We start from the raw sequence: 17363 nt of genomic DNA, 5'->3' as shown, positions 1-17363 counted from the left end.
ATCTATAGTTTCATGTACAACACTCCTGTCATAGGATGTACATAGAAATGTCAATTTTTATTTAGTATTTAAATTCAGAATAAAAAAAATGTGCTATGAGAAAAAATGCTTGTCAATTAAAAAACTTTTTAATGTTACTGAGAAAGCAAATGGTCGGACTAATCTTTGGAAAATGACGTTTTTTTTTTCCAGCACATGAGTGGACATGTAAATTATAAGTGAAAAGAAAGTGGTAAGAAAAATATTATGTGAAATGGAAGCAATACTTTTCTCCTTAGACATCTTTTTATATTTTGAACAAAATGTTAAGATTTTTTAACATCTCTTCAACATCCCATTTTTCACAATCCTTTTATGTATAATAAATGAATTTATTTCCCTAATATATTGTTGATTTGTAGATCACAATCGTGTACATGCTACAGATGTCGTACATGCAGTTTGGTACCTGACAACTCGGCCAATTCCTGGATTTAAACAGATCCGTCAAGATCTTGTGAAAGTGATTCGTTCAGGTACTGCCTTCGGTAAAGGAATGTTTAAGGATAAGCTGAGAATAAGTTTGGTAGTTTAGAAAGCACATTCTCTTGTTAAAATTGAGTGGGCATTATTATGTGATGTTCATATTTCAAAGGTTTTTGTTTTGGGGATTTGGAGGGATAGTCAGGAACTAGTAGTGAGCTCTTTTATGTTTTGGCATAATGACAAATTAGTGCCCATGCTGATAGGAGGAGAACACTCATGATGGAATTGCAGGTGAATGGACTTTCTCATAGGCCCATACCACAGAGCTGCTTCTAGAATGGTGGCCTCTTTCTCTCTCTACTGCTTCTCCAATCTTTACTGATTGCTAGGGTTCTGTCTCTTTGAATCTCCCTTTCCCTAGTCATTTGAGACAAAGCTTAAGTATTTCAAAAAAGAACTTCACTAGCAATCTTGGGAAAAAGGGAAAATAAAAAGGATTAAGTGTTTATAGAACTTTATAAAAGTTTATAGAACACAAAAAGTACACTAGGAAATGTGTAATCTAACAACAAATGTCTGACACAGTTCCTTTCCTAATCCTTTTCTTGCCATTCTCTGCCTTATCATGTATGGATTGACTCTTCCTCTGAGTAAAATGCCATTCCATCACCTCCTGCACTGACAAGTATGCAGGCCTATCAGATACGTACTCATTGCACTGATTTCATGGCCAGCCAACCAATTTATAGCCATTTCCTGCCAGAGTTGAAAGCCAGTTCTCTTTCTTTTCCAGAAGCTCAGATCTGGTCCCTTCTTATACCTCTCAAAAGTTTGCCTTCCACAAGTTCTTGGCCTGTCTGTAGGCTTTGTCCTAGAGAGGCTGGTCACTTTCCCTCAGAGAAATGTCCATGAAAGACCAGTCACAAGCTTGTAGTGCATTGTGTATCTCAAATACACCTCCAAGAAGAAGTGCAAACACATATAGATTCCACTGAAGTAACAGATCATTCAGTCAAGTCTTCAGTAGGATCAAAGAGCCTAGAACCCTGACTTGGATGGAACATTCAAGCATTAAGCTAATAGAAATTCATTAGCAAAATGAATGATAGTCTGTTTTACTACTCTTGCTAAAATGTCTCAGTACAAGAATTTAAGATATGACCAAATTTAAATATGACTGAAAAGCTCTGAAAATCCACTATTTCCTGTTGCCCGCTGCTGAAGGGAAGCCCCAGCAACATTTATTATTGCTCAGCCATGTTATATTGTTGTTGTCCTCCTGATCTATGCCATGTTATCTAGGCTTTGTTGAAAGAAAGGCTAATGCACAGATGCTGATAGACCAGGAGCGAAGGTTAAGTTCAGTGTTAGCAATGCTGATCCAAGAAGAAGCTCTCTCATCTGACTTTGATGACCTTTTAATGTAAATCAAACAGTAGAATCAAACTACTGTCTCTCAAAATGATTCTAAATCAATGGATCCTGCTGTACTTTCATCTGAATGAACACTTACTTGGGTCCTTTTAGCCAATATTTCTTATTTAGATATTATAAATGTAACAACTCAAACTTTTAACTTCTGAGAAGGTCTGAATTCATTAATTACTTTTAAAAATGAAATTTCTTTCTTAAACCACATTAATACTTTATCATATTTATTAAAAAGCATTTTAATGCTTTAAGATATTTATCAATAGCTTCATTTATCCTAACAAAGAAAATCTAGACTATATAATTTGATGCTTCAATTAAAGCACTGGATGATTACATTTTGGGTATGGAAATGTATACATTCAGATACTCTAAATAAATGGTATTTTACAACCCCCCCCAAAAATTTTCAGTTTTTGTTCTATATTTGATAATTGATTCTTCCTGGTTAAAAATACTGAAAACATAAACATATTCTTATATAAATACATTTGCCCAAGAGAATGTCTGTTTTTCTTCTGTTTTAAAGGTATTAAAAATAATTCTTATATATACAATTCTAGTACTCACAAACTGAAGAATAACTATAGCTAAACAAATGGATGTTTTAAAACGTTTTAGAAAATTCTAAATCGTAAACAAGTATAGAACATAAGTATAGAAGTATAGTTCATCAGTCATTTGAGCAAAATGATTCTTAGAGTATTAAATTTTTAGAGACAAACTAAGTGTAATGGGAAAAAGTTCCATTAGTTTTATATATTTGAAGTTATCAAAGCACTGTTTTTTTTTTTTTTATAATAAAATCCACAAATGGATATGTTTGCATGTGAATTATGGTCCACGTTCCAGGAGACAGTTTGAGGGAGAGCACTGGATCTGGGATTAGTAAGAGCCATGTTCAAATCCAGCCTCACATACTTCCTTATTGTATGATCCTGGACAAGTCAAACTCTTGATTGCCTGACAAAAAGGATCTATGGGAGAAGGAAATAGCAAACCAATCCAGCATTTTTGCCAAGAAAACTTCATGGACAGTTGGTCCATGAGGTCACAGAGAGTCAAACATGATTGATCATCATCAACAACAATAATACCCAGACTATAAATAAATCTGATATTGGCTGAAATAAGCCAATTGAGCTGGCTTATCTATGAAATCTTATTTATGTTCCAGAACAATTCTTCATTTTATTAGTTAACCAGAGATAATTACTGCCAAGTCTCTACTGGTCAAAGCTTTATTCCAAAAAGTCTATAGGAAATACCTTGTGAAAATTATTACTTGGGGAAATTTGCTTTTATGGTAGTGAAGCAAACTGGGAAGTCTCTAGTAGAATAGATTGTGCTTTATCTGTCTTGAGATTGAAATCTTAGAACTTTCTGTCATGTTTATAAATTTTCTTTTTAACACTCAAGACTGAATTAGAAAACATTTATTTAAAACTAAATGCAAAATAAGAATAAAACCAAATGAAAAAAGAAAGATGGAAAAAAGAAAATAAGACAAAACAAAATAAAGCATGGTCATGTGCCCTGCAGAACATTAGATTCAAAATATGTAACAATAAATTTTCATTTCAAGAAAGCATATATAATAATAAAAAACATCATATACATGACTATCTTTTCTTTTCTTCCTTATATATCATTGTTTTGTTTTCTGCTGTGCACTTTTTACCTTATTCTTTTTTTCCTTTTTTATACCCCTAGATTCCCTCAAAAAGGCTATAGGTAAGCATGGTTTTATTTATGTATATGTATGCCGCCCTCCATCCCTATACCACCCCTATATACTCACATGCATACCTTCACACATACATATAATAAGCATTTATACATACATAACATGTATGTAAAATAATATTAATGTGATTAACAAAAAATAGATTTCTCTCTTGATTGAATTTTTAAGTTTGACTTTGAGATCAAAGATGACTAGCCCTAGTTTTTTTTTCTAATAAATTCTACTTTAATTCTATTCCTTAATTTGCCTTGCTTAACCTCCCTCCCAGTGGAGCCCTCTCTTATTTTCTCTTCCCATCCTTCCCCCTTTTTTATCCCATTTATCCTACATACCTGATCCCTCTCCAGTTAATCTAAACATTTCACTGTATCACATATTATCCTGTCATCCTTTCCCTCCCTCTTCATGCCTTTCCCATTAATCTATATACTTTGTCCCATTGTTATAAATCTATACTCCCTTCTTGACCTTATTCTATTCTTTTCTCCCTTATTTCTTTCTAGATTTTGGGGGTTGCTGTAACTTTTGTGATATTTTCCCTATTTAACCCATTCCCAATGTGAGTGGGTTTTTGGAATTACCTGTTACTATATTACTATTTTTACCTTTTCCTAGATGGTTTTCCCTTTTAGAGTCAGGTCATACTCAGCTCTTTCCCAAACCTTCATTTGGATTACCCAATTGCTAATGTTAATCTTAGACTTAAATGATTTACATTTTCACATATATAAAACACATGGGGTTTTTTTGAGTGCCTTGAAATTAGTCTCTGATGTTGGCTCTTATGCATTGAATTTTCTATTGAGTTCAGGTTTGTTTGAAATAAAATTTAAAAAATCTTTGAGTTCACTAAATGTCTGCATTCAATATTATGCTTAATTTTGCTGGATATAATATTTTTCGCCATAGGCCTAGTTCTTTTAATTGTTGACATATAATATTCCAGGGCCTGTGGTCTTTTATTGTAGCTACCGATAGTTCCAGCATATTTGAATTTCTTTTATTTCTTGTAAAATTTTCTCTTTGATGTAGGGGTTTCAAAATTTAGCAATTATAAAAATGATCCTTATATAATGTATTTTCCTTATAGGATCTCTTTCAGGTGGTGATTGGTAGATTTTTTTTTTTATTTCTACTTTCTCCTGTTCCATCCCTCAGGAAAATTTTCTTGGATTATTTCTTGTTTTATTGTGTTCAGCTTCTTTTGTTGGTCACAGCTTTCAAGTAATCCAATTATTCTTGGGTGTTCTCTTCTTGATCTGTTCTCCGATCTGTTGTTTTTCTTAATGTTTTACATTCTTTTCTATTTTTTTCATTTTTTATGTTTTGTTTTGTTATTTCTTGGTCTCTTATAGCTTCACTGCTTCTCCTTGTCTAATTCTAATTTTTTTTTTCTTTTCCTGAGGCTGGGGTTAAGTGACTTGCCCAGGGTCACACAGCCAGGAAGTGTTGAGTGTCTGAGACCAGATTTGAACTCGAGTCCTCCTGACTCCAGGGCTGGGGCTCTCTCCACTGTGCCACCCAGCTGGTTCCTAATTCTAATTTTCAAAGAATCATGTTTTTTTTAAGATTCTGGATCTCCTTTTCTCTTCATAATCCTCTTGTTTTTCTTGGATGGTTCTTAATTTTTAGTTTTTCCTCAAGGTCTCATTTGATTTTTTAAGTCTTTTTTGAGTTCTTCTATTCATTCTTTCATTTAACGTTACTCTGGTTCAGGAGAGCCTTTTTTACTTTGGCGCTCTCCTCTGAGGCATGACCCTGGGCTTCCTACGTGTAGTAAGTGTCTGGGGTTGAGATCTTCTTTGCCCATTCATTTTTATGAGAACTGATCGGGGCGGCCATCTGTAATCCTGGGCAGACGGGCACTGCCTGTGACTTCCCTTCAGTTCTTCCCCCCCCCCCCCCCCCCCCCCCGCGGCTTTGCCTGGCCTTCTCTGTTTTTCAGCAGCACGGGCGCTCCCCGAGGCGCGGCCTTGTTTAGTTTATGGGACAAACGGAAGAGCTTGGAGTAGTGCGACCCCCTCCGCCACCTTTTTAGAGCCCTCCCCCAGGACAGAGTCACAGGTAGCTGTGGCTGTGACCCATCACCCTCGCCATTTTACCTGCTCACATCCACCATCCGATCAAGGTCCTGGTCGTTGTTGCCCCCAGAGGTCCGGGCTACTCCCCTCCCTTCCCCAATAGATTTGGCACGTGACTCACCATTTTTCTCTGCTTCTCAACCTCTGACTCTGAGCACACGTGTCGCCTTTCCCTCAAACCCCCCAACTCAGTTCCTCCGCCACCTCCCACGGGCCACGTACAAAGATGGCGGCGCTCTTGCCTACGCCCGCGGTCGGCCCGAAACTTCGGAGCCCCTCCCCCCAGCTGACCGCAGGTGATTGGCGCTCCGCCTCTCACACGCCTGCTCTTCTGCACCCGCGCCTCAGGTGTTGGTCGGGAGCTCTTCCCATCCTGCCCCGCCATGCGCTGGCTCTGCTCTGCCCTCCTTTGGATCTCCGGCTCCTTTAGCGTTTCACTGATAGCGCTCGGCTCCCTCGCCCCATTCCCTGCCTTTGCTCCCACACAGGTGCTCCTGAGCACTCCTGTTCCCCAGCCCCGCCCACGCGCTCCCCTCTCCGGACCTGCCTTACCAGCTTTCCCCCCGGCCCCCCACCCACTCTTGCAAAGCTTTGCCTCCCTCCTCAGACTTCCCCGCTCTCACTGAACCTCAGGGCCGTTCGCTTTCTTTCCCCACTGTTATCTCACCTGTCTCCCGTGTCTCCCGCGTCTTTACCAGGGCCACCCCTCCCCCCGCACAAGTGACCCCGGTCCATCTTCCCCGGCAGATCGCCGGTTTTCAGTCTCTCCCTGTCTAATGACTCATTCCCCACAACCTGCAAATACTCCTGTCTTCCCCATCCTGGACCCCCCCTGATTCTGGTGTCCCCATTGTCATCCTGGATCTCTCCTGCTGTCTGTGCTCAAGTCCTCAAAAAGTGGCCCTTCGAAGGGGCTCCTTTCTCTCCTCCCACCCGCTTCGGAACTCCGGCCTTGTTCCCTGAAGCTTCTGCCTCCCAAGTGACCGGGGATGTCTCGGGGCCAAAGCCAGCCCCTCCCCCTCCTCACTCTCTGAAGCCTTTGGCGATGGGGATCCCTCTCCCAACGCCCTCTCCTCTCCGGTTCTGGGAATGCCGTTTCTGATTGTTTTCCTCCTTAGTCCCACAGCCACTTCTCACCTCCTTGGTTGGAGCCTTATCCGGTCCGGCTCAGCCTGCACGTGTCCCACCGGGTTGTGTCTGGCCCGCCTCCCTCTCTCCTCCCTCACCTGGTCATCTCCGGTTTCCATCCACGCAGTCACACTGAGATAACTGTTCTCGGCCCGCCTCTCTGCTCCAGTCCCTCCACTCCGGCCTCCAGCCGTGCTTTCCCACTGCTTCCCAGGCTCCACAGACTAGATGTCCAGTAGACATCCTAACTCAGCCGGCCCGCAGCACTCTCCTCCCGCCCCTCACACACACCCTGGGAGTCATCCCCAACTCTCCGTCCTCACTCCTCCGCCCTCCCCGCCTCCAATCTGCTGCCAGTCTGCTGACTGCACCTCCGCAACATGTCTCCAATCGCCCTCCCTCACTCCCGGAGAAATGCGACACCCTCATGACGCGCCTGTGTCTCTCCCCTCCCCTCCCCCTCCAGCCATCCACGCCAGTGGTTTTCCTAAAGTGGAGGTCTCACCCACCAACTCCAATGACTCCGAATTGCTCCCAGATACAATATAAAAACACGAACTGCCTCCTACCTCTCCTTACACCTCACCCTGCCACGTGCTTGTGGATACGGCACCTCCCGGCTCTTCCGAGAACAAGACACCCCGTTTGGGAGGGAGGAAGTGCTTCACTTTTATCTGTACTCACTGGCTTTAAGGTCCAGAGAAAATCCCTTATTTTTTCAGGAAGCCCTTCCTTCTGTTCTAGTGGCTTCCCTTGGTTAATTATTTCCATTTATCTTGTCTGTCTGGAGAAGGAAATGCCAAACCTCCAGCATCCTTACCAAGAAAACTTCAAGTGGCGTCGTGTGAGCCGTGACTGAAATCAGGCTCATTTCTAGACAACTGTCTGCATATGGTGTCCCCCATTAAAATGTAAGATCCCTGAGGCGGTTGTTTGGTGTCTCTTTCTGAATCTCAGCAAGGTGCCTGGCACTTAGTAGGTACTTAATGATTACCTTCACTGCTTAGTGGGATGAGTTCCAGCTTATCATTGTTCTTGCTAAAAGTTGGCCTCTGAATGGTGGTTGTGAGAGCGGGGGAATGCTTACACTAACTACTCCCATTCTAGACTCGGTAGTAAGAAAGACGGAGGGCCCTCTGGCGTCCCACTAAAATTCTGAGCGGATCTTTTGCACAGGGCTTGTGTATCCATGACTTTCCATTCTGTCCTGTGCAGTCGTTCTTTAAAAATTCAAAGTGTGAGACTTGGCATTTATCCCTGCTGCATTTCATCTGACTAGATTTGACCCCCTGGGACTCCAGTGTTCACCTCACGTGTTAGCTCCCAGCTTCTTTCATCCGTAACATTCCGTCTAAGCCCTAATTCAAATCCTTGAGAAGGATATTAAACAGACAACCTACTAGAACACATAGGACAATTACTCAGAAAGGTGGAGTGACATGGATTCAGGGTATTTCTTGGCAAACTGGAAGGAAAATTATCGTGGGAAGGGCCAGGAGTAGAAATGGATTGGAAAGTTAAGGCCTCGGGAGAATTCTACCATGGGGCAAAGCTCCCATCCTTTCAGAGAAACCTTAACCACAGAGTAGTATTTTAGCGATGTGGAGAGTTTAAATACATGAAGTATTTTATCTGCACTTACCTCTGGCAGAGATTGAAGCTTATGTTTCTGGTTCTTTGCTACCACAAAGAATATTAATGTGAATATTTTGGTGCATATTAGATCTTTGTTACTGTCTTTAACTTTTCTGAGATGTATACGTGCTCAATAGGGAGATCATTGGGTCAAAGGATACGGAAGACACTTGCATAATTCCATGCTTATATCCAGAACAGTCAAAATTGATTCATAACTACCAACAGTGTCTCTGAAGAAAAATGTGTTAAGTTCCCATTTCCAGTTACAGAAATAGATCTCTTTCTTCATGTCAGGGTTCTTTATGGGATGCCCTCTGGCCACAGAATTAAGATTCTTTCCTAAGATATCTTTCCCCTGTTTCAATCCCTCCCTTTGCCTTTTCATCTATAACTTCCTTGTTCATGTGGCTTCCCTTCTTCCAGAGAGACTATGTGAGCTATCTTCTCTTCACTGTTTTATCAATGGCTTGGTTGGGATACATTACACATTTCACTCAACTTTCTTTAAGTTTCCTTTTATAGGCCCTCCCATTCTACAGGTAAGTCTTGAAGTCTTGTAAAAATCTCTGATTTAGTCTATGTTTTTTTCGTACATGTTTCTTCTGTTTAGGTTTCATTTTTATCTTTATCTCTTTGTATATAGTTAAAAATCTCTTAATGGTCCCTTTGCTTTGATTGTTAAGGCCAAAGGCAACTTTTTCTCCTCCTCTCTCCCAATAATTTAACTAATTTCTTATACTTTTCTTTCTATTGTCTGAGGTGTTTGCAAAGTAAATAACTTGCTCACATAAGAATTTTGTTGTTGTTTGGGATGCCTCAATTGTATTTTTAAAAACTGAATATCCTCCTTTTTTAGGCTCAGTTTAATGAGAGTGTCACCTCAGTTTATATCTTGACACTACCTTTGCCCATGGGATCACATTTCATTCCCTTCTGGGCTTTTGGTGGGTGTAAAATAAACTTCTGTTCTCTAGACTTCTTTTTCTTTTCAATATTTGAAAGCCTTTCTCCTTGTTGCTTGCAGGACTTACTGTTTGTCATTGTAATTTTAAAAATTTAATCATGTGTCTTAAGGGTTTTTGTTCCCTTGGAAGCAGTCTCTGGATTCCTTTCATTGATTCTTTTCTGTATTTAGAAATTCTGGGGAAGTTTTCTGGTAGTATTTATTGCATTATGGTATCCAGGTATTTTCACTTTTATTCTTTTGGAAGATTTTTGATTAGTGTCTCTACACAGCCTGACTGTCCTCAAGATCAATATGTTTTTCTTTTTTATAGAGATTTGTTCTTTCTAAATTTGTGACTTTTGCTTCTCATCCTCTAGATCATCTTTTCTTTCTGTATATTTCTTTTCCCAAACAATAGTTCTTTTGCTTCTATGAAGATTTGCCACCATGAATTAAAGTTTTTATCTTTTGCTAGTTATTTCTGCTATACAGGCCCTAAATTCTGCTCTCATAAGTATTTTTTGAATCATTGAGAACATCTTTCTATGGTTCCAAACCCTTGAGAGAATCTACAGGGTCCTCTGCCTCAATCAGTTTCCTTTGTTTTATATTAATTCAGACATGTTTGTACTTGTTTGTGTTCTGGTGACCATGATCCCATCTGTTATTGACAGCTTCCCTGTTGGTTTATATGCTTGTCCTCAGGGCATTTAACTGTTTTCTTTCTCTTAAGGTCTTTGGCAATTTCTTTTTTCTAATATAGTCCACTATCACTCACTTCCTGGTACCTTCCCTTTTGAGGGTAGAAGATCTCCTGAGGACTGGGTCTCAAAGCTGTCACAGTCTCTTTCCATATTAAGGAATTCACTTTTCACTGGCCCTAATTCCAACTTAGTGACAACCTAGAGGGGCACACAATTGGATTTAGCTGGATATCTGTACCCTTTCCATCCGGCCGGGTAACAACCCCCACCCCAGTCCTGAAGCCAGGGGAGAAGGCGTTTTCAGTGCCTCCAAATCCTGCCAGGATTAGTTGGAGAAGGTGGGGGGAAGCAGAATTACATTTACTACGTGTTGTCACAGAATGGGGGGGGGATGGTGAGGGCTGGGAATTGTGGCAATGATGACTGCAGCAGGAAAATCCTTGCTGAGGGAATTACAGGGCACAGATTGGGCCACTGGTTACTTGTGGGCCTGGGTAGAAGGGATGCTGAGTTAGCAACTGAAGATCTGCCTCTGTGGTGCTATTTTGTCAGCATGTCATGTGACATCGGCCTCCCAGAAGGGTTAAAGAAATAGGGAGGAGGGAGGAGCATCACTTGGAAGTGTTGAGGCAGGGCAAGGTCTAGGCTGGCTCCTCCACCCTGGCTCCATCTCTGTTGTTGCTCATGGGGGAGAACTACCCCAGGATTCCGTCTCTGCCATGGGCTAATGGCATCAAGATCGCCCCTGGGTCCTGGGGCTGTGGTGGTGTTTGGACCTTGCAGATACGCCAGCTTCCACTTCAGGGTGCTGAGCTCCTAGTCTAGGAATCAGTCACCCACCCTAAAAATGGAAATAATGACTCAAGGAGTACCTAGAACAAAGGGTTTTTATACTGCTTAACCCGAACAGCAAAGAGTTAATCTGCCTCTTGGGAACACTCTAAGCAAAATATAGATGCAAGAAGGCAAGATTGCTATGCCAAGACACTTAACCTCTCAGTGTCTCAGGCAACTCTCTGAATTGTGCAGGAGTTAACTAGTCTGCTGGGCTAGAGACAGATTTTTTACCAGCAGATCCCTATGCCAGTGAAGTCCTAAGTCCAACAACAATAAAAAAGTTGGTCATGTCTACTTCAGAGCTGATAATTTTTAATTATCTGTGTCATTGATTGAATGTAGACAATTATAAGATTATACAAAAATAAGGCAAGTAATACTGAGTGGAAGGAAGCTTAGCAAGATGATGGATCTTTCAGGGGCCAGTTCAGCTTCTGCCTCTTCTATGAAGCTTTCTTTTAACCTCACTGTCATATTGACATTTCATGCCAAGAGTTTATAGATCACTTAGCGTGCTGTCCTCTCAGCATATTCTGCTCTTTGGAGGAGTTATTTATTTCCGTGTCATACTGTCTGTACTAGACTTGAAGATTTATACAAAGGCAGGGATTGAATCTTATTTCTCTGGGATGTCCCCAATGCCAAGCCTTCGTTTTATGTAAGACTTTATAAATCTTTGTTGCTTTTGAACTGAAAATAATGACAGTTGCTTCTGCCATTTATTTCCCTCCCAGAATATAGTAGTGGACTCTCTCCTATACGCATTTCATACACTTCCTCCAAGAGTTGCCCAATGACAGATCCAAACTATGGCTGCGTAGCGCTGAACATTCCTGCCTTGGAACTGATGGCTCTTTATGTGGCAGCAGCTATGCACGACTATGATCACCCAGGGCGGACAAATGCATTTTTGGTGGCCACCAGTGATCCTCAGGTAGGAACATTTTTTATCACAGAACTTAAGAGAGGAATAGTTAAGAAGTTGTTAAAAATTGATATAACTATATAATAGTTAAATATCCACTTTCCTCCATTGGATCCTTCATTGATTTTAAAGGGGTGATGATGTGTTGTTCACATCAATATGTCTTAAGAAAATGGTCAAAAGTGTTCCCCTTTGGTTATCTAGATGGATATAGATAGATGGTTTATGAAAGACTGACATTGCTGTGGAAATACATTGGAGCCTTTCTGTATGATTTTTGTCTACAACTTGGAAACCGAGTCTTATTTTCTGTAGTCTCCCTCTCACAGTCACTCAGGTCTTTGGTTCTCTTTGTCTCAAACTCTTTTTTTATAAGCTAGGTTCAGGCATGTAGACTAAGTTTATGAGCTGGTTCTGAATCAGTTAATTAACCTTAAAGTGGAAATAAAGGGTCAGGGAATGCCTAGGATGGTGAAAGTTCATATCCACTTGGGAAAGCCTTTATCACTTACAAAACCTCATAATTTAGCCTGGATTTTCAGAAAGTAGGAAATGGATGGAAGGATTCCTCCCTCTCTTCGAAATGCTGTTTGTAGCCTGAGTGTGACTGTGACAAAGGCAAATGAACAACTTGACAATGACATTGATAGATGAGATCTCTTTTCTTTTGCTTGTTGAAGCCTTGGGCCAAAATGCCTACTCTCTGGGCCTTCTGAACGTGCCTTGGAATTTCTCCTCTGGTGCTGAAGAGGACGATGGGATGCGCGACATCTTTAGCCCTGCGGTTTATCAGGGGCTGCTCTAAATGCCAAGAGACTGCGGGGACACATTTTGGCCTAAGGTTCCTTGTCAGGCCATGGGTGTTCCCCCCTTTCTCTCCCTTTCTTTTTCTCTCTGCCATTGAATCTCCGGTCCAAAGCTCTGGTCGGTTTTCCTGCCTTCTCCTGTCATGGTGATGTTCCGTCATGTCTGACTTTGTAACTCGACCCTATCTGGATTTTCTTGGTAGAGGTCCTGGAGAGGTTTGCCATTGCCTTCTCCAGCTCATTTTACAGATAGGAAACTGAGGCAAACAGAATCACGCAGCTAGTAAGTGTCGGAGGCTGAATTTGAATTCAGGAAGATGAGTCCTCCTGACTCCAGCCCAGGTTCAATGGACAATTGTACTTTTTGGTCTGCTTTATTCTCTTTTCTGCAATTCCTTGGACTGATTAGATAAATCCTAAGTATGTGAACAACCCCAAAAAAGAAGCAGCTTCAGGAGAGTAATTGAGGAGAAGGACTTTGGAAGGGAAAAAATAGCATGAGATTTGACTAGGAAAATTATGTAAATTAAATGTTGTTCTGATAAATTCCTCCCTTTTGTATCTCAGATGTCCATAATAACTCCCATTTATAAAGCACATTTAAATTTACTAAGAATTTTCCTTGGAACAGTTCTGCAAATAGTATAAGTATAGTTGGCCCCGAGATCAATTTTGTTTCCTTTATGTTATGCAAACATACATACTTATACATACATCTCCTCCAGATTAAGAAGAAAACCCCAAATGGAGTTGGGTCACAAAGACCCAGTTGCTAGAGGTAGTTTGGTGAGTGGACTGCTGGGTCAGTAGCAGCAGAATGATGGCAATGATTATCAGCACTGGACCCTCATCACTGATTAAGATTGGGTGCCTGGTCAGCAGTCCATGATAAGTGCCTGTGTGTATACATGCATGTGTATATTATGCTTCCTATTAAATCTCCAAAATTAAAGATCTGTCATTTATACTTGGTTTTGGTACATAATTTTAGATGACCCTATCAAATGTTTTAGGAATACAGAATTCTTCAAATAAATAGAAAAGACCTGGCTTGAGAAAAACATAATAATAGTCCAACTTTTAGTATTTTATTTGTGTGTTCAGATCATGTTTTCCAGAACTTTGGGTTAAATGGGTTTAGTATCACAAAAGTTTTAGTAATCTTGTTCGAGATTGCCATAATATAGATAAATTCAGAGAATAATGCTGTGTACAAGTTTCTGAAGGAGTGACAAATCAACAATGATCCAAACTGGACAGTGCTTCTAGATCAGAGAAAAGAACAATTAGGATGCAAAATTTCTTATAAAAATACTTATTAGGTCTAGAAAATAAGAGGATTCAAGGAGTATAGTCTACATAGACATCCTACAGATACTTGTTCATTTATACATATACATTTGGTTTTAAGTTCCTATATGTTTATGTTAAAGGTGATTGAGCATCTCAGATAAGGAAAGGATGTAGAGAGCCTCTATCATTTTTTATTACCTATAGGGTAGAATTTTTTCTTCCCCAAATCCTTCTTGCAGTAGGTCCTTTTATCCAAAAAGGCCTCATATTGTTCAAGTCTTTTGAACTAGCTTTACTACTTAGCTACCTTTTTGAACTTGAGCAAAAGTCCTTTTCCTTCCCAGGGCCTTAGCTTCCTCAACCATAAAATGAGAATTTTGGATGAGAGTTATCTATCTAGTCCCTTCTAAATCCTACAACTTTTGTTTTATACTATATTTTCCTCATCCATTTGGGAACAATTTGCCCCAATTTGTTCTTGGATGTTCCTTACTAGGATAGTCCCTTAGCCATAGTAATGTCTTTTTATCATTGATGTTTTATTCAAGAGAGTGTCAGGAGATGCTAAATAATACAAAAAATTTGATTTTATCTTGACAGAAAACAATTGATTACCATGTATGACTCAATTTTCAAATCAACTGTTTACATAATGATCATCTTATGGCACAGATCAAAATCAAGAGAAAAATAAAAATGAAGAAATATGGGCAGCCGCATACCTCACTCAGCCTTTAGCCTTGAGAATGGGAAATGGATAAAAATAACATTGATGTAGAACATTTCCATTTTCGAAAGAAGTTTAAAATACAAATCAATCACCATAACAAGAATATCAAAAAAAGCCTAAAAACCATCTTGGCTAGGAAATACTAATTTACTAAGTAGAGAAATATGACAGTTAACATGACTGGTTTAGGATATAAATTTGTTTTTTTTTAATTTTGTTTTTTATTAATTTTTATAATTATAACATTTTCTTTGACAGTACATATGCATAGGTAAATTTTTTTTTTTTTACAACATTATCCCTTGTACTCCCTTCTGTTCCGAGTTTTTCCCCTCCTTCCCTCCACCCCCTCCCCTAGATGGCAGGCATTCCCATACATATTAAATATCTTATAGTATATCCTAGGTTATAAATTTGTTTATAAAATCTTATGCTAGAAGTCTCTGTATTGCTTGGTTGATTTTTCTTACTTGCTTTTTTTTAAACAAAAATATTTGTTACAAGGGAAGGTTTCTGGGTAGAGAAAGGGGAAGGGGGGGGCATATTCAGAAACAAATTGCATGTAAAAAGAAAGCATAACTACATGTAAGAAGAAAATCAGACGAAGAAAACCAGCAAGTAGTATAGCAAAAACCAGAAAAGTTGATGAGGGACACTTTGTTAAGCTAAATTTTCATGAGAGCTTTTAAGGATGAAACTGGAAAGATAACCAGCAAAGGATAAAAAGACCTGTTAAAATGACTATAGTGGACTATTTCTTACATTAATAATGGAGCCACCACACTTAGGTTGTGTCCTTACAATTCACAAGGGCTACATGAGAAAGCAGGAAAAATGCTAAAAATTGTCAATGGTGGGAAGGATATCAGCATTTAGTCATTTGTCGCCAGCGGGGGCCTGTGCTGGAGATGACTTAGTTTTAAATGTTATTGTATTGAGCCTCAAAGGAGGAAGATATAAATCAGCCAGATTCTTAAAGACAAAAATCACTTTTTTTTCTAATGTTGTTACTTTTTTTAAAAAATAATTTATTAATTTTATAATTATAATTTTTTTTTGACAGTACATATGCATGGGTAATTTTTTTTTTTACAACATTATCCCTTGTATTCACTTTTCCAAATTTTCCCCTCCCTCCCTCTACTCCCTCTCCTAGATGACAGGCAATCCCATATATATTAAATGAATCACATAACATTACTCCCTTCCTCTTTCTCCCATGATTGAGAAAATACCAGTAATACTGAACTCTGTGCTTATGTTTCTATTTCTGCAAAATCCTCATGAAAGTAATTCTGCACATATCTAAACATTAATCCTTGATGTAAGTAGAAGGCTTTTTGTAGGTAGTATATTCTATACTGGCCACATGTGAATCTAAATAATTAATCAAAAGATAAGGTTAAAGTAATGCAGAGTGCTTTTCTAGCCATAAAATTATTTGATTCTAAATAATGATAAGCATTTTGTCCCTTACCTTTCTTGGTTTCAAAATCTTTTAAATGTCTTACTAAAATGTAGTATTTTCTGATACCCACTGACATATTTCCTGGTTCCTTTTTAGGCTGTGTTGTACAATGACCGCTCTGTCCTGGAAAATCATCATGCTGCTGCTGCTTGGAACCTGTTTCTTTCTCGCCCTGACTTCAACTTCCTCAGTAACCTTAATCAACCAGAGTTCAAGCATTTTCGTTATTTAGTGATTGAAGCCATTCTAGCCACAGATCTCAAAAAGCACTTTGATTTTCTTGCTGATTTTAATACTAAGGTTTGTCTTATGGATTGTTACCTAAACTTAAGGGTAGAAATATTGTGTTGTTTTTATTTCTTTTGAGTAAGTCGAATTGGGAAGGAGGTTTTCTATCTGCATTCTAGTTGTTTGTTTATATGACTATCTTTTGTGTTTACAGCATATTCACTTCTGAATATACCCTCCTTCTACCCCGTAAGCTGTCCCTTATGACAAAGATTGAAAATAATACATTCAGAAGACCACCCCAATACATTGTATCTGAAAGTATATAGTTGATAGCCAATCTCTCGCCTCTGCAGTGGATTTTCTTAACTTGGTTCTAGCTCAACTTGGTTTTTCCAGTTTAGTGTTCATTTGACTTTTGCAGTTTTTTGGGCTGTTTTTCTGTGATTTTTCTGAAATCTTCAATATTTTTGCTACTGGCACAGTATTCAGATATTCCCATTTATTCAGCCACTTCCCAATCCTTTTTCCAATTCTTTGCTATCATGGAAGCTGCTGCTTTGAATCTTGTACTGGATATCGGGCCTTCCTTTCTGTCTCTGATCTTGTTAGGTGATCCTTCCTAGCAGTGGGCCAAAGGGTATGGAAAGTTGAATTGCTCCTTTACCATAAAATACCAGTTGCTTTTCACAATGGCTAGATCACTTTATTTGCTGCTGGAAATGAGAAATTTTTTATGGGAAGGTTTTATAAGAATCAATGATAACATTTGTTGTTGTTCATGCCTTGTCAACTCCCAACAACTATCTACTTTTTTTTTTTTTCCTTTTATTCATATGTTGCTAAACAAAACTGGAGAAAATTATTTGATTGTGCTCTCTTAGTTCTCTACAGCTGTGCATTCTCTTATTCTGTCAATTAGTTGTGGCCATAACA

At 39.3% G+C, this 17363-nt stretch overlaps 1 protein-coding gene across 1 annotated transcript in view; it reads left to right on the top strand.

Annotated features, from left to right (window-relative positions):
- PDE3B (phosphodiesterase 3B) overlaps positions 1-17363 on the top strand; it is a 139611-nt gene that overhangs the window by 115551 nt on the left and 6697 nt on the right. Inside the window, exons 11-13 of the mRNA XM_074275604.1 lie at positions 402-515; positions 11712-11911; positions 16296-16499. Coding sequence (XP_074131705.1) covers positions 402-515; positions 11712-11911; positions 16296-16499 — 518 coding nt within the window. The remainder of the gene's footprint in view (positions 1-401; positions 516-11711; positions 11912-16295; positions 16500-17363) is intronic.

This window comes from Sminthopsis crassicaudata, chromosome 6, assembly GCF_048593235.1.
Source record: "Sminthopsis crassicaudata isolate SCR6 chromosome 6, ASM4859323v1, whole genome shotgun sequence".
Taxonomy (NCBI): domain Eukaryota; kingdom Metazoa; phylum Chordata; class Mammalia; order Dasyuromorphia; family Dasyuridae; genus Sminthopsis; species Sminthopsis crassicaudata.
The sequence above is the reverse complement of the archived record's forward strand: the minus strand, read 5'-3'. Positions and strand labels throughout refer to the sequence as shown.